This window comes from Micromesistius poutassou (assembly GCF_964030765.1).
Source record: "Micromesistius poutassou genome assembly, chromosome: 21".
Classification (NCBI taxonomy): Eukaryota; Metazoa; Chordata; class Actinopteri; order Gadiformes; family Gadidae; genus Micromesistius; species Micromesistius poutassou.
The window spans coordinates 11,099,433-11,123,308 of NC_140291.1; the positions used below are offsets into that span (position 1 = coordinate 11,099,433).

The window sequence follows — 23,876 nt, forward strand, 5'->3', positions numbered from 1 at the left end:
TTTAGCACTACGAATGTGCGGTCAAATTATGTTCTGTTAGCTTTAATCATGTAACGTCTAATAAGGTAATAAAATAAATGAATCAACTTTCAATTATATAATTATGCTTTATTTTTTTCTTATTAGTAGTAAAATTAGTAAATTGATCGTGGAAAAATCCTGATTCCAGAACCCTTCTTGGACGCCGTTGATCTGTTGTCATCTTGTGGATCCGATGGGAATATTAGCCTGTATTTCTAAGAGCAGTAATAAATGAAATATAGCAGCGCATTCGTCCGGTGGGAAAAAGCAATGCAGTTAGCAGGCCATTAATCTTGTGTGAATTGTAACGTGAATTGAATTTTTTTTTCAGCATCTGTTTCTTTGAAAGTTCATGTTTGCACTGCTTACAATAACCCATGGCATGAAATGCTCTAATTGAGTTCCTGGACATGGATCACCTCTTTGTTTGCGTTCTTATTTTATATAATGTTATATAACACTGCACCAGATTTTTGTGGGAGAAGCTCTCCTTCAATTTATTTAAATGAATACAATTACATTGCGACTCAAATATTGTAATAGGCCTACTTACGAAATCAAATTCCATCAAAAGAAGTGTTTGCAGCGAAGGTTTCTCTGATGGAGAAGCGCTCTCGGATGGAGCCCGACAGTGACCTCTAGCGGCCGACCGACGCACCGCTGCTGCTGAGGAGCCCGACAGTGACCTCTAGCGGCCGACCGACGCACCGCTGCTGCTGAGGAGCCCGACAGTGACCTCTTGCGGCCAACCAACGCACCGCTGCTGCTGAGGCAGAGCGGCACGAAGCTGCTGTCATTGAACCACCGGCACCACTGCTGTTGTCTGCAGCTAGCTGAGCTTAGCCACGCCGTGCGGTTTCAAGGGCGATCGGAAGACGCTGCAACACGCCACGGTGTATTTCCTTTACCCGGTGCAATCCTACAAATATGAATCCGAGTGACATTTCATTCAAGGTAGGATGGATAGGTCCGCTTGCGTTGGTGAGCGGGGTTAGCCGACCTGCTAACCTAGCGTAACGCTGCCTCTTTTTGAAGACATATGGGGAACTGTTATGCTTGCAATTACTCCCAATGACTTAAGGTTAAATGGTCGAAAAGCTTCAAAAGCCATATCCTTTTCAGAAAACAAATGATTTATCGTATCGCTGATCACTGGCACTCTGGATGCTTCTAGGGATTAGTAGTTATGTTTTATATTTAGGACTAAATTAAGGTATTCTTTATTGTATCCGCTCCGTGGAGCTTAAGAGCAGCCTACTAACGTTACACTTATGTGTATTACACCGTTCATGCAGCCTAAAATAGGATAAAGGTGTGATGTACTTTATTCATCTGTACAACAAAATAAGAGAAACACGGCAGAAAATATATGCCACACACGCACACACACACACACACACACACACACACACACAGTTATCCCTATGCACAAAATGTCAATGCAAAGTAATATTTGTAAACCTTAAACATGAAGACGTGTGTCAAGACCAACCCATGATTGCTTTAAGGATTAAGGATGGATTAATAAGAATCAAGAGCGTCTGCAATTGAAAGTGATGTTCTTTTAAAATAGTAAGACGGTCATAGTTGAAGGGATATTCTGCAAATAGGCCTGTCCCATAGTGCGTGTCTTAACGGGGGGGGGGGGGGGGGCTGTATCAGCTCCCACCCCCACTACTATTGTTGTCTGCGTCGCCCCCCGTCTGTCGCAGGCGGCGGCTCCTCCCGCTTGACCCGTTTAATCGCGATGGATGCTTGGAAATGATAACCGGACTGCATTTATGCAGCGCTTTTCTAACCAGTGGCAACTCAAAGAGCGTCACAATATTGCCCCTCATTCACCCATTCATGCACACATTCATGCACACACCGACGGCGCTGTCAACAATGCAAGGTGACAGCCAGCTGGTCGGGAGCAGTCAGGGTGAGGTGCCTTGCTCAGGGACACCTCGACACTCGGCTAGGAGGAGCCGGGGATCGAACTAGCAATCTCCGGTTACCATTCAACCCGCTCTACCTCTTGAACCACAAGCCGCCCCGATTGTGATTAAACGGTTAATCGGGTCAAATGCGATACCGCTCTCCCCCTATATTTTGTGAGGCGGATTAACGTTACGCTACAGATGACACATCGAGAGCGTTAGATTATGGACTTGCCCTAGACAAAATCCCCACCATATGGGCAGCTGGTATGGATGGATGGACGGACGTTGACCGCTCCATCCTTTTCTAGGTTCACCCATTATGCGTTTACCGAGTCGCCGCCGACATTCAATCCGCCTCGCCACGTATTGAATCCGGGCTACTCTCGGTCAATGACCCCGCCGACACCGGTGGATGTGTTCCTGGCACGATGGTGCAGACGACACAAAGCCACAATGAGCATCCTTTAGACGTGCTCTTTCAACAGTAGTTGGGTCGGTGTAGTCAAGTGTTGTGCGTGTCACACGCAAGTACACGAAAGCTATGGTAGGAAAGTGTTCATTCATAAAGTGTGTGTGTGTGTGTGTGTGTGTGTGTGTGTGTGTGTGTGTGTGTGTGTGTGTGTGTGTGACCTATTTTTTTCCAGTATAACTGTTGGCAGTGCGTTTTCTGTTAATAACATGTTTGTACCCACTGCTCTTTCTGCGAATGTGTTTGGCTTATGTTATCTGTCTTCTCGTATTCACATTCCGATTTTCATAATTGTCTTACGCCAATGGGTCAAATGTCAACAACATGACAAGCAAATTACGGTACTTTGCAGCTAAATGTCAGTGATGTTTTACTCTTAATCATCATCTTGCAGTTAACTCTTGGCAAACGTTGCATGTGTTTGTATATCTTTATCCAGAAAACCGCTGCATGTTTCTTTAGTTAAGAATAGATATGCCCTTCCACTAAAACAGTACAATTTTGCTGTTGCTATTTCTATGAGTCTACATCTATAGATCCTCTATCGTATTTCACTATAGATTCCACTACGGATCTATTATTAGTTTGATGCTACGTCTTCGGGGAGTTTTGTGTCGTCAGCTGTTCAATTAGCGTTTATCTGACGGTTGTTTTTTTTATTGTTCAAGTCAGGCAGAGAGTGTTGGTTCCACCTTTGGGATTGTGTTATTGTTGCAGTGTGGGGGTAAGAGAGTATAGACACGTTTCTATGGTCCCTCTTGGTCTCCTGATGTCAGTGTTTGATCAACCCCATTACCACAGCAACATCTGCCTTCTTAACAAGTGAAATTGCACTAATGGGAGGTGTTGGCTGATCTGTGCAGTAAACGTTGCAGATGGAGCTGCTTTGGAAGACCCGATTGTCATGGATAGGAAAGCCAGAAAGGTTGTTGAACATAATTTCCCTTTGAAGACAAACGGGTTCCTTTTTAAGATTAATATGGATGAGCTCAACCAAGCTAGTAGCTGGTTTGTTATCAGATTGGATGAGCTTCAAACTGGGGTATGATCACAGTTCATTGCTAATGGACTGAAAGAATAATGTGATGGCTATGGTGTTTAACTCTCATCAATGTCCTGCAGTCTACCTGAAGGGCCAGGCATTCTTGAGCAAGACGCCATAACTCAGCCTGATCGGCCCTATGCCTGCTCCTTTATGACATGTAGGAATCTGAATTCACTGGAAAACCATCTGGATAAAAACCCCCAACCCTTATCACCAAATAGTAATTCATTTCCAACATATAGCCTAGGAGAATGGGGAGAGCTAGGGTCCAGCCCCAGAGTGGGAGGGGGTACTCTTGGCTTGCCTCCTGGCTCCTTGTGGGGGCTCCAAGCCTAGGTCCATAGAGCTGGACGCCACCAGAATCTCCTGACGAGAGCCCTTTTGGTTGTGAGGACGGAGCACACATCTCCACTCTGCTTAAGGTTGGTGGGTTCTGCTGAGGCCAGAGTGCTACTGCAAAGCTGAGGGGCTTGGGGGGAAAAACTGCTAATAAATGTGCACTAAGGCTTTTCTTGGTGTGTTATAAATGGTTATGTTTTAAGTTAGAGAGGCTATTTAGGTGTCAAATAATGTTTACAATATGGTTTGTTTATAGATGGTGCCATATAGGATTAAGATTATGATTGAGTTTAGGTGAAAGGTTATAGATGGTTGAGTTTAGGTGTTATGTTAGAGATTATTAAGAGTTTAATAGATAGTAGGTTATGATGCATTTTAGGTATTAGACTAGGGACGGTTGAGTTTAAGTGGTAGGTTATTAAGTATTAAGTTAGAGACAGTCATGGTTACATTTAGATATTGGGTTAGAGATGGTTAGGTTTAGGTATTAGGTTGTGGTATACTTCAGGGGTGTAGGATTCTGTGCTGTTTGTCTGTAGAGGCTCTGAAAGCCTTATCGGATCATCCCCACACATGGGTCAAGCCTAAAGAGCAAGGCACCTTCTTTCTAGCTTCCCCTGTGATCTGCTGTTTGTGTAAGTGGGGTAAAAGTGAGGGGTTGCATGTGAAGTAGGGATGGGGTTAATGTTAGGGTTGCTCCAAGAGGTTGCAGTCCCCTCAGATTCCGATTCACTCCGTTGCACATCGGACAGGAGGACCTACAGGAATTAGACACGGTGCATGAAGAAGGGACACACGGTAACTACCCACAGGAAAAAAACAAACCCACTGACAAACAAAGAGTGGAGGGGTTCACTTTAGGTCATGTCATGCTGCACACTAGATAGTATTGACACGAAGATGTTGAACCCCTCCATATCTTCATTGCAAAGGTAGTGTTTGTTTGTTTTGGTCCGACACACAATGATTATTTTCAAGTTGGTGAGTTGAGCAAGAACATATTCAATAAATAATATAAATATGAATAGAATGGAATTGTTGTAATAAATTAATAATAAATGATAATAAATTAATTGGTGATAATCCCCCCAGGAGGACTTTTACTATGTAGGAAACAGGAAGTCCCAGCCCTCTTACAGAGTGTAGAGTAGAGGGCATCAGGAGCCAGCTGTGGGCTGGCTGGGTTGGACAGCACGGTCGTCTCACGTGTTTGTGAACTCTGGAGCAACACCACAACCTGACACCCTGTGTAGATCCTGTCGCCGTTGTGTCGACCAATCAGCTCTCCCCAAAGTAACAGATAGGATGTTTCACCAACAAAGAAGAGGAGAAAAAAAAAAGCAAGGACTCTGATGGCTTATGGTCGTTTCATTCTTTTGTTCTTGACTGAGTAACGTTTGACCTTGCAGCAGGTGTTTGTGATCTGGTCTTGGAAGGATAGAAAGATGGATTGAAATATTAGGATATCTTCTTAAATGACACCATTTTAAAGCCCCTCATTGATATGAAGTTAATCTGGATTCACTCCACGCCACAAAGATGAACTAATGAGATCCACTGTAGAAGCAGAACAAATATCACAAAAGTCATGTCCCCAAATGAAATCTTTACATAAGACTTACTACTAGCCTTATGTATTCTACCATTCTTTATTTATTCTGTACTTTAACAATGTTAGTGTGTTCCATGAGCTAATCAAGACTTTTGACTTTTGAAGACGCACGACTCTTGAGTAGGAACAAGTTGGTGTTTGTTAAGTTAATGTTGGATACACACACTGCTTTTAGCCAGAGGCAAAACGCGTGCTGTTCTCTAGGAGGCAGATGTTGGAGCTTGTTCACTTGTAAATCCTGTGTTGTTATTTTTTCATGATTCTGTTGCCGACACATTTAATTAGCAAAATGTAGAGCCTGTACTTTATTCAACACATTTTTCGTTAGATAATTGAGTGTTCTTGGAAAAGTAGTTTTATTAGGTTTAAAATAAAGTTTATTCAATTGACTATGTATGTATTGGGGCTAAAGTTATCTGAAAAAGGTTTTGCTATTAGGTAAACATGGCTTGCGTCTACTGTCACGTACTTTATGCTCTTACACCCGGTATCTCCATCTATGATTTAAAAAAAGTAAGATTGTAAAGTCGTGGGGTGAATTCAAATGAGACATTCCCCCTGAGGGCCTGAATGTGTTCTCATCTCTGGAGTTCCTCTCTCACCAGTGGACAGTCCAGAAAAGCTCCTTTTGTAGTAGAAACCAATCTGAACGTTTTGCCTGTTGTTGTTGACAGCTTTCCAGCTGGAGGTTCATCATCTAGAGGCAGCAGAGATGGAGCTCTCTGATGGACTGTTGCTCCAGGTCAACAATGGAGAGCAGGGTGGAAACCGCTGGAAACACTCAAACGAAGACTCGGTAAGACCTCTAAGACGTGTCCTCTCTCACGTACCTGCTCTACCTGGATCTGTCTCAGCAGGGCCATGAGACATTGGGAAATGCATCCTCAAAGTGAATCCCAAAGTGGATCCCAATTTGTATTACATACATATGTAAACGTATTTCTATTAACCAGATTAAAGACATAACCATAACCATAAAGAGGTACGTCTAAAGAGTAATGGTCAGCTGCCGTGCTCAGCTTTGGAGAGACTACAAAAGCATGACTTCCATTTTCTAAACCTGGAATTCTATCCATCATTTTTTATCAGGGTGATGCTGTTGATTCAGAGCTCTATATTTGTCAGGGTCAGTTGGGCCGGTGGGTCCAAAGAGTGACGGATGTGATCTTCTTGTTCCAGGACCGGAGCTGTAGCCCGTCCGTGCTACGATGCGTTAGCACCACCTGGAAGGAGGGCCTTCTGAACCGGAAGAGGCCCTTCGTTGGCCTCTGCTGCCATTCATGTACACCACAGAGCCAGGTATAGACTGCTCCTGCATTAGCCCCACTACACCTCAAGGGCTGACAATACTGGAAATGTTATCCAACGCAAGCTTCACTAATCGACGCTAGCAATGCTAACTTGCACTAGCTTCACTATCAAAAGGTCCAGCTACTCAACGTGAGCACTGTCAATCTACATTAGCACCGCTAGTCTACATTAGCACTGATATAAAATAAGACCCTCTAAGCAACTCATATGTATATGTTAGCAGTGCTAATATATACTTCCACTTCCACCTGTGCCCTTTTTTTGCCGATGGAACCACTCAATAACTAGACTGGGTACCCCCAGCCCGTTCTGCCGGCCATTTGAATTCGCCCTGCAGAAGGGTCTGGAGAAGAGCAATACATTTCTTTCTGCTTCCGATATGTTCTTGTGGGAGCCAATCACCAAGCTGGCTTCTCCCCTTGGCGCGCTGTTGGCTGGTTTAAAACAATGACGACAGGGAAGCGACAGCAAGCAGCCAATTGCGTACAAAGTCAGTTGAACCCGTTGATCACGCCTCTAGTGCTGAAGAAAATGACAGCAGCCTCCCCAGACCAACGTGCAATCTATGATTGAGTTGGTCTGGCAATAGCCAGGCTACCCATTAACATTAGCACTGCTAACTTTGCTACACTAGCATTCTCTTACTCTTTCTATGCTGACAGCAAAAGACAACTAAAATGGTTTCTGTTTGAAACCCCAATGCGCAGCTGGAGATTAATGTAGTATTTTGCTGATTCACCACTTTGAGCCTACTGTTGGGCTTGTGGGAAAGAGGTTTTAAATAATTCAGCAAACCTTCTAAACTTTTCCCTTTCTTCTGCGTAATTCAATTTTCTTCCCAATGGGTGCCAACAATGTTTTGCCTCAATTTTCCACGCTGTCGGTTGCCGAAAGGAGTGTTCTGACTACAAACACACATTAATTTGTATTATATCTATTTGTCTATTTCAGGAGAGACTGTTTAATCCCAGTATTCCATCCCTGGGCCTACGAAACGTCATCTACATCAATGAGACACACACCAGGTACACTGTATTACTGACGTCAAAGGATACATTAACCCTGGAATCAGTCTACAGGGGAAGCACGCTTGACCCATAATTATATTATTATATTATTATTATATTATCGGGTCACCCAGTTCCATACATGTGTGCAGTCAAGGGTCCAACACAGGAGCATGCTTGTGTTGGCGTGTCTGTGTGTAAACACATGTAGACACGTGTAGCACATACATGTGCTGACCAGTGCAGGGCTTTATCTCAGTGTGAGCAGGTGGAAGGGTTTGAAAACATTGAATAATGAACAGTGTTTTTCAACAAACACCAGCCTCACCAACTCTGTAACTCCCTATGATTCATGTCTGATCAATAATGTTCAACAATAACTTCCAAGATATTAATTATTGGCTATTATGTTATTTTATGAAGACCAGCCACGTTTGACTATCCACATAGACTTTGTTTGGTTTTCCAATCCAAAATGTTTCTTCTCTGACCTTTTCAGCCTGCTATATTCAGTGACGCTTAATATGTAAATGTTCAGCAGCTCTTTCACTAGAGAGATCTTTTCAATGCGCCTGTTGTGACCTTTACTAGAAGAATATCATTGTTACACAACTAAATGTGTGTGTATGTGTGCGTATCGGCAGGTATCGGGGCTGGCTAGCTCGTAGTCTGAGCTATGTGTTGTTTGTGTTGGAGAGAGACGTCAACAAGGACATGTTCGCCAGGAACGTGGTTGACAACGTCCTCAACAACAGCAGGTATCGCAATGACAACCGCCTTTCACATTAAACCACCATCCACCTGCCTTTTTCCATGATACCACCTTTCAATTTAAAAGCCCCCTCCACCATAACCCCATCCAGGTGTCTGCCACTATGGCATTCAAGCTTTCAAAGTAAAATCTATGAAACTGACGTTTATTCTTGAGAATCATAAAACATTATATGATTATTAAATGGTAATAATATTTTGCCCACATATTTTCCCAACGGTATGCTGGGATAATCTGGTAGGGATTAGGTTTTTCTTGTTTTTATATTTGAACTTATGTATTCAACATTATATATTCAATGCTCAAATACCTTTTCCCCAGCAGAACAATTTTTTCCCCTACTACTACTACTACTACTACCACCTTTTTAAGGAACAAATAATGATCTAAAATGTTATAATTAATGTTCAGCCAGGGCTCATTTGAATCCAAGCACATTTTTTTTACTGAGTGATTTCCTCTGCCTGACCCAGGGTGGAGCAGGCCATCATGGAGGTGGCCACGGAGCCTGGGGCTGGAGTAGAGATCCAGCCCGCCCTGCAGCAGAAGGCTGAGGGGCAGGTGAGACGGAAGGCCAGGGGGATCCTCCAGGAGATGGTGGCCAACGTCTCCCCAGCCATTATCAGGTAAGGACAGCAGAGAGTCTACTACTTATAGCCGAGTACGTGTTACCTGGGGAGGGGGGGGTGGGGCCAAGTCAAATCTTTCCAAGCCAGGCGCTTACCTCAGACGGCACAAGTCGTCATCCAATTTTAAGCAAAAGGTGTACTATGCAAATATATTTGAATAATCGCCGTGCTGTGTCTACTTTTCTTACGATTCCACGAGTCATAGAAGGTCTCTACGTCACCACCCATTCACGGAGATAGTGTTAAACCATGTAACAGACCTGAAACCTGTATGTGTGAGACCACATCAAGCGTGGATCTCTCGTAATCCACCCCGCTCTGTGTAAAGCACTTTTGGGCCTTTCGTGTAAAGAGGTTTTAGAATCTAGATGCATTTTAAATTGGATGGACGACAAGCATGAAGGAGCAGGTAGGGTTTGAGTGACTAAATACTTAGACATAATGTGGGCGGGGGTCCTTCTTCTGCTGTATACTTCTCAAGGCCACTGTGTACAAGCAACAAGTAGAGCAACATGATATACTGGAACGCACAGAAGAGACTTCCACGTGTTGGTTGCACGTGGATAGTCATTGTCAAATCCAGTGCACCGCTTTCTGCTTTTTTTTCTCTTATTTTATTATTTTGTATTATTAGAGTCATGCCACTAAATAATTAATTTGAATTGATTTTCAGAGCTACTGATGAAAAGTTACATCAGAAATACCTATACACCTGTGTTTTGTTTTTTTCCTGCCATACTAATTTTACTCTTCTCTTCATTCTCTGCTCTCCTTCCATCCTCTCTCTCTGTCTTTGTCTCACTCTAATTCTGTCTCGCTCTCTTTCACTGTCTCTCTGTCTAGGTTGACCGGCTGGGTTCTGCTGAAATTGTTTAATGGATTCTTTTGGAGCATACAGATTCACAAGGGCCAGCTGGAGATGGTCAAGAAGGCAGCTACTGAGGTCAGTAGTGAACACACACACACACACACACACACACACACACACACACACACACACACACACACACACACACACACACACACACACACACACACACACACACACACACACACACACACAGACAGACATACAGAGGCTGTGTGATAAGTCACAATACACAGTACTGCTTATGTATTTCGGAAGTGTCCCTTTGGGGATTTTCAACAGACGCATCGCTTTTTCTGTTCTTTACAACTGGGTATTTTAATTTTGAGGAAGTACATATTCATACATGCCTGTAGAAAGGGTCTGACAGTGACAGGTCATCATGTTAAGTGTGTGTATTTCAAAAAGGTTGTGGGGGGGGGGGGCCTGTGCGCACTGCTGTTCAAAGCATTTATCTTTCCTTGTTGAAGATGTGGGCATCTTTGAACTTCTTTGTGTGTGTTTTTTTTTTTTTTACAGCAAAATGTACCCCTGGTCTTCCTCCCGGTCCATAAGTCCCACATCGACTACCTCCTCATCACCTTCATCCTCTTCTGTCACAACATCAAAGCCCCACACATCGCCGCCGGCAACAACCTTAACATCCCCATCTTCAGGTGAGAGTCCTCGCTAGGCTGTCAGCCAATCAGATCCAGATGATTAAGGTTTAGGGACACTGCTGTCTGATGAAAGTTGACCAACACACAAACAGCAAAATTCAGACCAAAATTTCAAAACCTGGAAAAACTGGGAAACTAAGGAGGAGAGACAGTTTAATATGTAGAAGTTATATAAAGCTGAACCAACCCAGAGCCTAAGTTGTTATCAACTTCCACCACTGTTGACTCATCTGGGCTAAAAATGATTATTTCCTTGTAAAAAAAGACATCCCAATAATAGCGTTTCTATGGTGTCAACAATGCATGTGCTTACTCCCGAGGAAAAACAATTTGTCCCCGGAAATGTGCTGAATTGTTTGACCAAATTTAGGTTTCACCCATGCACATTTTGTGTTTTATCGCGAAACATTTATGAAACGCAACTAGCATTACCTGGGAAGCAGTCATTATCAGAAACAGTATGCGGGTAATTAGGAAAACATCAGAATCCTTTTCCCCCTGATCTAAATCCTATTAGTGGATTCAGGTCCAGGTTTGTTTCCACTGGCGTCATAAATAACATTAAAGATAGTTGGTCACAGCCTGTCCTCCTACTGGAGCTAAAATAGACCCCCTTGACACTGAAAACTGGGTGTCTAAGGGGATGGGTCAGGGTGCTGTGAGCTGGAGGGGCTTATGCAGCTGAGTTTATTAGGACCCCTCCCCCACCCCCCACTCTAATATAGCACAAGGATTAGGAACACGATTTGTTATGATTATCTATAAATCTTAAACAAATACCTTTTTGAAGATTGCAATGTGTAACATTTTAACTAGATCTACATTTTAATCACCTGAACCTTTTGGTAGTCAATGCCAATCGATAGTGATTTCAATAATGTCAATACGATCACATCCAATAGCTGAACTGTTCTACAAATATTAATGCCCTGCTCTACCAGTTGACCTCGCCGGGGATTTGAACCCCTAACCCTGGCAGTGTACATGCCCTGCTCTACCACTTGAGTCAGACAGGGATTTGAACCCCTAACCCTCGCAGTATACATGCCCTGCTCTACCACTTGAGTCAGACAGGGATTTGAACCCCTAACCCTGGCAGTGTACATGCCCTGCTCTACCACTTGAGTCAGATGAGACTAATCATGTTGCGTGTTCTGTTCCCAGCACGTTGATTCGTAAACTGGGAGGATTCTTCATACGCCGCAAAATGGAAGAAAACGGAACTGGCAAGAAAGATGTTTTGTACAGATCGCTGTTACACGCAGTAAGTCCCAGAGAGTGAGTGAGTGAGTGAGTGTGTGTGTGAATCTAAATTGAAATTCAAGTTTTGAAACAAGATATGAAATGGCACAAAATAGTACCGTCGCTGTTGTTGTGAATACTTAAATTGGTTCGTTCACCAACATTTAACGGCTGGCCTGGGTAAGTTTTACAATAATAAACCGGCTGCCAGGAACACACTGAACACATCGAATTCTGATAGTAAAGTGTATAGCAGCATAGCCCTACTGTGGGGGTTGCATTAAAATGATCAATAACCGTTTATGTAGTTTGAAGGGCTTTTTTTGTAGTTTGGATATCACATTAAAATCCAGTTTAGAAGTGTCTTCCGCTAGCTCTACAACAGTAAAAAGCAGTGAAAATCTGCATGGCCAGTGGAAGTCTGGTGTGGATGTAACACACATATGTAACACACATCTATATATCAGACATGTTCATTGACTTCACTTGATTTTTTTTTGTGTACATTGGTGGAAACTATCACGAAAACACGAAAAAACACAATGTTTTGCGTGCTCTGCCCACTGACTTGCTAAACTGTGTGGATGTCGTGATTTTGGAAGTATCATAGTAAGATAAGTTCTTGTAAACAGAGAGAGGTACAATGCTATCATCATCTATCTTATTGAATATGGAAAGTGAATGTGGAAATAGCGCTTAACTCAACCACTCCAAACCTGAACACCCTGGGAGTTGTCAAATTAAATACACATGTGTAAACTGGAAATAAGGTGGTCTCCAAAAGGTTTGGTAGTGCTATATACGTCGTGTTCATACCTAAACAGTCCCCCCCGCCCCATTTGCCCAAAAATCTCTGAACCGTGGACATGCTGAATCAACATGTTTAAGGTCCCCTTGGATGGATTTTTCTGTACCTTAAAAGTTTTGGAAAACCCAAATTACCCAGCATTTGGTACACATGCTCCTTTACTATGCCCAACCTTGTTCTTTTTTAATGATTCTGTTAACAATTACAGAGTTATGCGGAAATAAGATAAGGTAAATTTGCCGCCATTATTTAATCAATAACAAGTCCCTTTCAGAGTAGCCTAGGGATCTAAAATGGGCCTGGGCCCATCAAGGACATCCCCCTTAGGCAATGTGGAAAGTTGAGTTGATTACTAAAATAATGACGTCACAGTGTCAATTTCAAATGACCACTGTTGCAGGTGCTCACCAAGCTATTTTTTATAATGTAAGTCAATGGGGAAAAAACCCCGACCTCAACCATTCCGAAGGTTAACAACTCAGTTGTTACACATATAGAGACCGTGCATAAGCAGGTCTCCAAAAAGTAAAGGACTGCTTTGACAAATGGCAAATCAGACAAAAACTATCAGCAGCGTCATTCAATCAGTCCGCTTCAAAGGCCTTCAAAGGCCCAGGGACTTGAAACTCGGCGTGCTTGCTCATTCGCCTTGCTAGCCTTAGCATGCTAGCATGCTAACGGAATATTGTGCGTATTGGTGGATAACCCTTTACCCAGTTTCCCTCAACCTCCAACCTCGCCTCCCTTATCTTTCACCTTGGTGGACACCCTTGTCCATTCCTTTCACAACATTTTCGAACCATTAGGTTGTCTCGACCTTAACAGAAGAATTCTGTTGCACAAGGAATATGATTCCTTGTGCAACAGAACGTAATATCCACGATTATCTCATTCATAAAGCATACATGATCCTTCTAATGCTATAGAAAGATTCTCCCAGTGTTCCACAACACGGTTTACAACCTGCCCTTTGGTCAGTGGTAAAAAATTATGCAATTATATTATGCTAATCATAATAGTATACTATCTATAATGTGCAATCTGATCATGCTTATACAGTAATATGTTAATAATTTCTGTAAATTATTTATTCATAATTATTCACACATTCTCCCACAACCGCTTCACACACACCAACAGTGCGCCTCACAAGTCATGTGGGAGGATGCAAAAGGCAGCTGAGCCCTTGTTGCCTGACGCACCCGCAACTAAGGAATCCCAACAGGCACCATGCAACGTATATATGCATCTATTGATATTGCGTTACGGACTGGTTAATTTCTTTATTAGCATTCCGGAGGTACTATTGTGCATAGGACTGCACAATCTTGATATCCCTTTTCCGTTATTCTTCTTCCGACCAAACTTGTGTAATTAATGTGGCCAAAACTACCGAACCAATCGAATCCATTCAACATCTGTCACAAAGGTCTAGGTCCATACATTTGGGCAATGACTTTTCGTATTTGTAAACTTTATACTTTTTGAGATATTCTACTTTTAAAATACTATTTTTTACAATGGAAGTCAATGGGAGGACGGCGGAACCGTCCATCCATTCTCTGACTCTTACTACTTACAGACGTCGTAACTTGGTCAATTTTTTTATCGTTAACCTTCTTTCAAAGGTTTAACAAATCAAGACACTTGTATCTTCAATAATCTGAAAACAGAATTTCGATTACCTTTATACTTTTTTCATACACACAGTTTAAGTTCCATGTCCGCCCGGTTTTCAGTTGGTCTCATTTACTCTGAGGGAATAGCGCGAGGACATGCAGGCAGTGTTACCAGATTGGGCAGTTTTTGTTGCTCAATTTGACTACTTTTTACGGCATTCAGGCAGCGATGCCAGATTGGCTGATTTTTCCCGCCCAATTTGACTACTTTTTAATCATTAGGCTGGAAAAAAAAGAGCATTAGGCGAGTACATTAAATTTCGGGGATTATTATAATTCTTTCTACAAACATCAATCAATACCATACCTTTCATATGGCATATCGTTTGTGCAGCTAGTACCACTATTACTTCAGCGACTACTACTTCAGCTACTACTTCTACTACTACTACTACTACTACTACAGCTACTACTACTACTACAGCTAGTACCACTACTACTACTATCTTCCAGCTTTGACAGTATTACAGTTGAATTTCCAGCTTTTGTAACAATGTATTTCAGCACTTTTTTTGCAGTTTGACCTTTCAGATTCTTCAATTAATTTTACATTTCTGCATTTTTTTTTTTCATACTTTTCATTCAGCTGTCACTTTATTTGTTTCCAACCATCATTTTTTTTTAAATGGTGTGCATGTTTACATTGTTCACTCCATTTAGACTTTTGAACTCTGTTCAAATCCCTTCACTTGATTTAAGCCATTTAACGTTTCTTTACGTCTTAATCTATGTGGCTTTATTAAAACATATTTTCGATCTAACTTTGTACTACAGCACTTACCGCATTTTCTGCTGGAAATGCATTTGTATTGACTGTGATTTACATTTTAAGAAGCATATCTAACTACCTACCTCATCTTACCCACAGAAAACAGATAATTGTTCAAAGGTTGTGCAATTAAGAGAAGACAAGAGACTGAAGTTGATGGTTTCTATGTTCAGTGTCTGATTTCTGTCCAACCATAACTAAACTCATCCACACTCAACTATCAATCTTTGCATTGGCTATACAACCCTCTGCTGAATTTAACTGAAATATGGTTATGGTTCTCAGCAGATGCCTTTATCCAAAGCAACATGCAAAAAGATCATGAAGATCACAGGCTATGCACAGTAATCCCTTATGCGTGGGATTACATTTTCTAGTTATTTTTATTATGTATGTCAACTTCAGGGTGAACCATGATATTCCTGGGCCAGTGGTGGGGACGGTGACTTTAAAAAGCTTGGCCACATTGCAAGCCCTGTGTTCTCTCAACATCTGTCTCCACAGAGGACATTTATTATGTCCGTATGTATGTGATTGTAAAGATTTTTTGTACATATTTTTATTTGTATATATCTAAAACAAACAAATAAATAAATATCTATTTATTTGTTACCGTTAGTCAGGTGGCATTTGGAAACCTAGCGCTCTCTTAGTTGCTTCATTAGTGATTTGATTTATGATCAATTCATGTGATTATGATTCATTTGGTTAGATTTTTCTCAGCATCATTTGTAAGTTGCTTATTGAGTAACGCATCGGCCAAAAGGCTGAAGTTCTCGAATTCCCACACTGACGGTAGCTTTTTATATATATATATACTGTGTGTATATATATACTGTGTGTGTATATATATATATATATATATATATATTTATATAACGTTTCAGTAGTTTTTCCTGGGTCATAATAAGAGTGATGTATGTACTGCTAAAAAAGGTTTCCACCGAATGCCATTGTTTCCCCTGCTCTCCATGGTTTCTACCGATCTCCATGGTTTCTACCGATCTCCATGGTTTCTCCTGATCTCCATGGTTTCTCCTGATCTCCATGGTTTCTCCTGATCTCCATGGTTTCTCCTGATCTCCATGGTTTCTCCTGATCTCCATGGTTTCTCCTGCACTCCATGGTTTCTCCTGCTCTCCATGGTTTCTCCTGATCTCCATGGTTTCTCCTGATCTCCATGGTTTCTCCTGATCAGACCTGAGAATAACTGGGCAGCAGTGAGTGCTGTCCTGGGCTGAACCAGCCGTCCTCAGCTCTGGTTCCTTCTGTGTGTTCTCGGCGAGACAAGGGCTACTTTAGGACTCAAAGTCCTTAAAGCCCGGGGATTGACACTAAGCCCTGCTGTCCAGGCACCTTAGACAGCTGCTGCTGGTCCTACATGCTAACTGTATTATGTAACCAGTGCTGCTACATTAGCTGCTCTACTTTACATTCATTCATTCATTCATTCATTCATACATTCATTCTTTTCAGGCTGTAAGGATTGGAAGGCCGAACCTAGGGCTAGGTGACATGAAAGGAATTCATCTATGATAAGATATAGCCAAGATTAGATGTAGATGTTGATAATGGGTGGATATCATGGTGAGATTGGTAATGAGGAGATATTGATAATGGTGAAATATTGGTTAGAGTAAGATATTTATATTAATGGGATGCTGGGAATATATTGGTAAGAGTGAGATATTGGTTATATATTGGTTAGAGAGAGATATTAGTTATATAGTGCGTGGTAAGAGTGAGATATTGGTTATATATTGGTAGGAGTAAGGTATTGGTAAGAGTGAGATATTGGTAAGAGTGAGATATTGGTTATATATTGGTTATACATTGATAGGAGTAAGGTATTGGTTATATATTGGTTATACATTGGTAGGAGTAAGGTATTGGTTATATATTGTTAGGGTTGTATATTGGTAGGAGTAATTGTAAACTTTGAATGGTTTTTAACCAAGCAAAGGTCAATACAGGAGTGCCAAGATTAGTCTGTTTCAGTGCCTGAACAAGGAAGTGGTTATGTGGAACCGAGTCAAAACGCATCAGAACAGGCTTTGTTTTCACGAGATTTATCTGAATCCTCTTAAGTCTCTACGATATGGAGCATTCTGTGCTCCGGAGCTGAAGAGGGAGTTCCCAGGACGAGGGGGGGGGGCTGGCTGTTAACCACTGAGCCTCATCAATCGCTGATTAGAAGCAAACCGTTACTTCTTTGCTGTCGTTAAGCACTTGGTTCCCCCAGCCCGAAGCGTTGAACGGCTGTTTGAAGAGCTGCAAAGGAAAAAGTTTAAACTCGTTTGTATTGTATGTCATTTGGTGGGGACAGTGGAGGACTTTACTATCTGTTAGCCACAGATAAGAGATTGTACTGATGTGTTGACGAACCGTATCCACCTCACCCTACACAATGTATGATAGGCTTCGACCAGCCAATTCAACTGCGTTGTTTTCACAAAGTGGTCACGGGTCAGTAGCACCAGAGCTCCGCTTGATTGGAATGCACATTTTTCCAGTTAAATGTTCGCCCCGGTTGACATGGTGAACATGTCTCCTGCATTATCTTGAAATGGTTGTATTCACATCAAAAGTACATCAAATTGGATGTTGAGAGCACGACATTGCATTAGAAAACATTCTGAAAAATACAGCTCAGCCTTGAGGGTGTTCAAGGAAGGTTTTGTGTGTGGTTTGGTTTAATCAAATTGGATTGAATTCAATTAAAACGTTTTTCGTGTTGGCCCAAGGAAAACGGGTAGCCTTTGAGAACGTGAGCAGAATGCGAATGGCTCTCCAGTTCTCTGTAAGTTCCAGTTATAGGTCTATTTCAGGGCAGACAGCTGTGGACTCACAAGACCTCTGAAGCATGCGTGTGAGTGTGCGTGTGTGTGTGTGTGTGTGTGTGTTGTACTAGATACACTTTTATTTGATTTGTATATCTATATCTTTTTTTAATAAGTAATATTTCAACTGTCTTAAATACAACAATGTCCAAAGCACAACCGAAAACAATAACAATGTAATCAAGATGTTCTTTGTGCATTTGTGTAGAAAACCTCTATTAAACCGTGTCTTGTTTCTCTCCCTCTCCCTCTCTCTCCCCCCCCCCCCTCCCTCTAGTACACGGAAGAGCTGCTCCGGCAGCAGCAGTTCCTGGAGGTGTACCTGGAGGGCACGCGGTCGCGCAGCGGCAAGCCCTCGCCGGCTCACGCCGGCATGCTGTCCATCGTGGTGGACACGCTCACCACGGGCGCCATCCCCGACGTGCTGGTGGTGCCCGTGGGCATCTCCTATGACCGCATCCTGGAGGGCAACTACAACAGCGAGCAGCTGGTAGGGCCCCCCCCCCCCGGGGGGACATGGGGAAACACTGGGGGAAGGGGTTTGGGGTTTGGTTAGATTAGGGGTGCTGAGGGTGGGTTTGATGAGTGTTGGTGGAGTTGGGTTAGGTGGATGGTGTGGTGGCGTTCGTACGGACAATTTTGTCACCCACCACATTGGGTTTCTTTTGCCTCAGTCCAAGTCATCGACGTACTTAAAACTGTTTCCTTGCAAGAGTAGATACGCAGCTTTTAGGGTTAGCTATTTTGGAAGGTTGCGATTGCTTTGGGCGGGATCGATAGTTTTTCGTTCACGGTTGGGTTCTGCTTCGTTTTGGCTCACATTCTGGGTTTCTAGCAAAATAACGTTAGCTTCACTTCAATACACTTCAAATATAATTAAACTGTTATTAGTTCAAAAGGACTGCACGTGTAAAGGGTTAAACACATCACATGTCACATGTAAAGGCTTAGAGTGTAAGTGTGTGTCTCTCCTGGATGACAGGGGAAGCCCAAGAAGAACGAGAGTTTGTGGGGCGTGGCGTGCGGCGTCTTCCGCATGCTGAGGAAGAACTACGGCTGCGTTCGAGTGGACTTCACCCAGCCCTTCTCCCTGAAGGTCAGGCCCTCCTCCGGCCAACACCCACAGTAGCATCTAGACACCAGCCTCCCATACAAAGCAGGGCCTGGTGAAGCTAGCCGTATTAGCCTGTAGCTGTAAACATCATGTGATGAGCATGGTGCTTTCAGCATCTTGCTATTAGCGTCATGCTATCAGCATCTTGCTATCTATGCTATAAAATCAATGTGATTAGCATTGTGCTAAGATATCTTCTTCATTATTCTTATGTTTCTTCTGATTTTTTTAACTGTAGGAGTATCTTGACAGCCAGCGAACCCGAAACGTCCCACCTCCTCCATCCCTTGAACACACCCTGGTACCCATCATCATCTCTGCCCAGTAGGTGTACACACGCGTGCACAAACACACATACATATATATACACTCACTTGCACTTATATGAGTGTATATGTCACTGACACTTCACACATCATTGTTACAATTGTGTGTTCCCCGTTCAAAAATAAAAGTTAAAGCTACACACACAGACGCTTTCTCTGCATGCATCCCAGCTGAAACATCAACAAGTCCTGGTCACATGAACCCCCTGCTTTCGCTCAGTGTCACCATGGAGACGATTCTTGGAAACACGCGACAGTTACTGTACGACAGCTGTGCCTTCACAATAAGAGTCCCTTCCTCTCCAAACAAACATGGTTCAATTTGTTTAGATGCAGCTGACAAAACAAAATGTGCGGTGCACACAAGCAGTTATTTGGAGGACGAAATATCAAACTGTGTAGAGGGGTGAAAAGCAGAATCCATTTTGTTCTGAAACCAATCCGTCTCCATGTGCCCTCTCTCTCCAGGCCCGACGCGGCGCCGTTCCAGAACCCCCAGGGGGAGGAGCCTAACGGAGACCTACCTGACGAGATTTCCAGACGAAACGTCATCTCCAACCTGGCCAAGCACGTCCTCTTCAGTAAGGAATCCTCTCAGCCTCTTATCCACTCATCTCTCCTCCCTCCTGCTGGGAATACATGTAGCTGGGTTAGATTGCATTTGTGTCACTGGGAATCATGTCATTTTGTTAGATAGAATCTTTTCGTGTAGTGAAATAAAATTAATTGTACTTGCATGGGAAATGCAGAATTTTTACTAGGTGGAAATCTTAGTTTAGATGGTTAAATATTTCAAAGTGAACAGATTAAATCTGTATTTTCGTCTGATTAAACCTGGAGTTTAAAACTAATGATATGATTTGACCAGTCATAATAAATCCATAGATTTAGTCTGATTAATTATGTAAATCAGTAGTTCAATCAGATTCAATTCGTTTATTCAGATAAAACCTGCGTTTCAGTTTGATTAAACTAAAAGTTAAACTAATCATTTCATCTGGCCAGTCAGATAAAAAAAAAAATCTGTAGTTTGAATCAGATTGAACCTGGAATATGGTCAGATAAAATCAGTACTTGAATCAGATTAAACCTGTAGTTGAGTCGGATTCAATCCACGTTAACGGTTGCCTTCTCATCGGCCGCTAAACATCTTCCCCCACTGCTGTGGACTGCTGTGTTCGTGAGGGTCCCAAATTCACCTCCCTCTCTCCCTCTCCTCAAGTCAAGTCAAGTCACGTCTTTATTATTGCCAAACGTCGCAAATCGTCTGGAATTCATTCATCCTCCCTCTCTCCCTCCCCTCCCCCCTCTCTCCTGCCCCTCCCCTCTCTCTCATCGAAGTGTTGTGTAGGCAGAAACCCCCCCCCCCAGCCTCCTCTCTCCTTGCTGTGTCAGGCTCCTCTCCAGCCTATCAGCAGGAGGTGGTGGACGGCCGTTATTAAAACCCACCCCTGTAGCGATGGAGAGCTCTGTGCCGTAGCCCTGCACTGGGGAAACCTTTCCCTGAGATGACTGCCGCTGTAACGCTCCAGAGCCTAAATCTGGTGCCTCACTCTCATCAGAATATATACGTTTACAACATTTACAAATGAACGTAAGACAAGATGTCAACATTTGTTGACATCAAAAGTCAACATCAATTCAAGGTACTTTCTCTCCAATATGGCAGTTCATAAAAACGTCATAAAACTGTGCGTTAGTTGTGTTGCTGAATTGTGTGTTTGCTGGAGATAGTGTGGTAAATGGAGGGACTTGAGGTAGATACCGAACCCCCCAAGCATCCTCTGTTGTGAGGAACCGCTCCGGTCCGCCTCTCTGACCTCCCCCCGCTCCGGGTTTTCCATCCTGGGGTACATGGCACGAGAACCAGTTCTCCCCGGCTCATTCAGCTGCATTCTCCTCCACAGGCTCTGTCTCAGCCAATCAGCAGGCCGGCAGCCAGATGGCATGTTTATTTTCAGCCAATGGGGAGCCGGGATGGGGGAGGGTGGGTGGGTGGGGGGGCGGAGGGAGGAGTAGGGAGGCAGGGCCGGAGCTGCAGTATCAGTGGTGCTGCTTGTAAATGTTTTACACTCCTCCACCTGCACCGCCGTGTTCAAGATGAACGCTGGTGACCCCGCCGCGGCTATGATGCTTACACACACACACGCGCGCACACACACACACACACACACACACACACACACACACACACACACACACACACACACACACACACACACACACACACACACACACACACACACACACACACACACACAAAATAAATACACACAGATTCACACACACACAATTTATACACACACACACACACACACTGATGGACACAGGTACACATACAGATACACACACGCAAAGATGCACACATACAGAAACACACACACACACACACAGAGATACACACACCTACATGTACAGATACAAACACACACATACAGATATACACACACACACACACACACACACACAGATACACAAAGTTTTCAGTCAATTCAAATGTCTGCATGGATGTGCTTCCCCTGCTGGCCTGGCGTGGTACTGTGCCGTCAGCTCTCAGGCTGGTATACAGTGTGGTAGTCCTGTCACCCTGGGGGGGGGGGGGGGGGCCCATGTGTCTCTAAAGTGTCCCTCCGGTCTGTGTGAAGTCACTCAAGTGTGTCTTCTCTCTCTCTTTGTCGCTCTCTCTTTCTCCTTTCGTCTCGTCTCCCTACAGCGGCGAATAAGTCCTCAGCCGTGATGTCGACCCACATCGTAGCCTGTCTGCTGCTCTATCGCCACAGACAGGTAAGACTCCACCCCCCCCCCCCCCCCCCCCACTTCACTACAAGCACCCCTCCCCCGCCTACGTTGACATGACCTGGCCTGGCCCGTCTAACCTCCTCTGACCCTCCAGCCCCCCCATCGCTTCCACGAAACCAGACCTCTCTGACTCTGTGACCGCTTGTTTCCTTGCGTCTATTTGACCTCCTCTTTCTCTCTCTCTGTCTTTCTCTCTCTGTCTTTCTCTTTCTTTCTCTCTCTCTCTCTCTCTCTCTCTCTCTCTCTCTCTCTCTCTCTCTCTCTCTCTCTCTCTCTCTCTCTCTCTCTCTCTCTGCATAATCTAAAAACTGAATTTGAAGCCATCTGTGTGAGAGCACACAGCAGAAGGGGGACGGCGTTGACGATAAGTGTGAGGCTTTGAGGCTCTCGCTCTCCCCTTTTCGCTATTGACATTCACCGTCTGTTGTACAGACCAAGGTGATCCTCTACCCTCCCACCCTCTCCCTTCCTCTATATAACCCCCCTTCATATCACATATCACCCACTCTGCATTCTTCCTCTCCCTGGCTGATCTTTTGAATTAGGGGTGAATTGCTGCCATCTGCTGGCCAAGGAGTGTTATAAGCCATTGTTACAATGACGTTTAATCCTTGGTTCCACTTATATATGTTTCTCAGTTGTATCCTAACAACAATGAGCCTAATTCCACACAGGAAGTCAATATAGGGAAGTGACTTGTGTTGCATAATTTTGTTGTGTTAAAAAAAACCTGTGGGCAATGCTATGGTGTTTTTCTGCTCACGAGCAAATCTTACATTACTTACATCACATCCGTGGAGCCACTGCGGCAGTGAGGGCAGTTGTCGTGAACGCTGTCTGCTGCTCCCCAGGGCGTGGTGCTGTCCAAGCTGGTGGAGGACTTCTTCAACATGAAGGAGGAGATCCTCTCGCGGGACTTCGACCTGGGCTTCTCCGGGAACTCGGAGGACGTGGTGATGCACGCGCTCCACCTGCTGGGCAACTGCGTCAACGTCACCAGCAGCTCCAACCGCAACGGCGAGTTCACCGTCGCCCCGAGCAACACGGTGCCGGCGCTGTTCGAGCTCAACTTCTACAGCAACGGCCTGTTCCACGTCTTCATCTCCGACGCCGTCATCGGTAGGGAGGGGCTGTTGTGCTCGTGTGTGCGGTGCCGAGTGTGTGTGCGGTGCTGAGTGTGTGCGGTGCCGAGTGTGTGCGGTGCCGAGTGTGTGCGGTGCCGAGTGTGTGTGCGGTGCCGAGTGCGTGTGCGGTGCCGAGTGTGTGCGGTGCCGAGTGTGTGCGGTGCCGAGTGTGTGCGGTGCCGAGTGTGTGTGCGGTGCCGAGTGTGTGTGCGGTGCCGAGTGTGTGTGCGGTGCAGAGTGTGTGTGCGGTGCCGAGTGTGTGTGCGGTGCCGAGTGTGTGCGGTGCCGAGTGTGTGTGCGGTGCCGAGTGTGTGTGCGGTGCCGAGTGTGTGCGGTGCCGAGTGTGTGTGCGGTGCCGAGTGTGTGCGGTGCCGAGTGTGTGTGCGGTGCCGAGTGGTGTGTGCGGTGCCGAGTGTGTGTGCGGTGCCGAGTGCGTGTGCGGTGCCGAGTGTGTGCGGTGCCGAGTGTGTGCGGTGCCGAGTGTGTGCAGTGCCGAGCGTGTGTGCGGTGCCGAGTGT

General features: G+C 44.2%; 1 protein-coding gene across 1 annotated transcript in view; it reads left to right on the forward strand.

Annotated features, from left to right (window-relative positions):
- The first annotated feature begins 809 nt into the window (after nucleotides 1–809).
- Nucleotides 810–23,876, forward strand: part of gpam (glycerol-3-phosphate acyltransferase, mitochondrial) — a 26,171-nt gene continuing 3,104 nt past the window's right edge. The window contains exons 1-15 of the mRNA XM_084485599.1: nucleotides 810–975; nucleotides 6,086–6,207; nucleotides 6,591–6,710; nucleotides 7,674–7,747; nucleotides 8,374–8,487; nucleotides 8,975–9,127; nucleotides 9,974–10,073; nucleotides 10,518–10,654; nucleotides 11,822–11,921; nucleotides 18,273–18,485; nucleotides 18,978–19,091; nucleotides 19,348–19,433; nucleotides 19,904–20,016; nucleotides 22,149–22,219; nucleotides 23,086–23,379. Of these exons, the coding sequence (XP_084341725.1) occupies nucleotides 6,124–6,207; nucleotides 6,591–6,710; nucleotides 7,674–7,747; nucleotides 8,374–8,487; nucleotides 8,975–9,127; nucleotides 9,974–10,073; nucleotides 10,518–10,654; nucleotides 11,822–11,921; nucleotides 18,273–18,485; nucleotides 18,978–19,091; nucleotides 19,348–19,433; nucleotides 19,904–20,016; nucleotides 22,149–22,219; nucleotides 23,086–23,379 (1,773 nt within the window). The 5' untranslated portion in view covers nucleotides 810–975; nucleotides 6,086–6,123. The remainder of the gene's footprint in view (nucleotides 976–6,085; nucleotides 6,208–6,590; nucleotides 6,711–7,673; nucleotides 7,748–8,373; nucleotides 8,488–8,974; nucleotides 9,128–9,973; nucleotides 10,074–10,517; nucleotides 10,655–11,821; nucleotides 11,922–18,272; nucleotides 18,486–18,977; nucleotides 19,092–19,347; nucleotides 19,434–19,903; nucleotides 20,017–22,148; nucleotides 22,220–23,085; nucleotides 23,380–23,876) is intronic.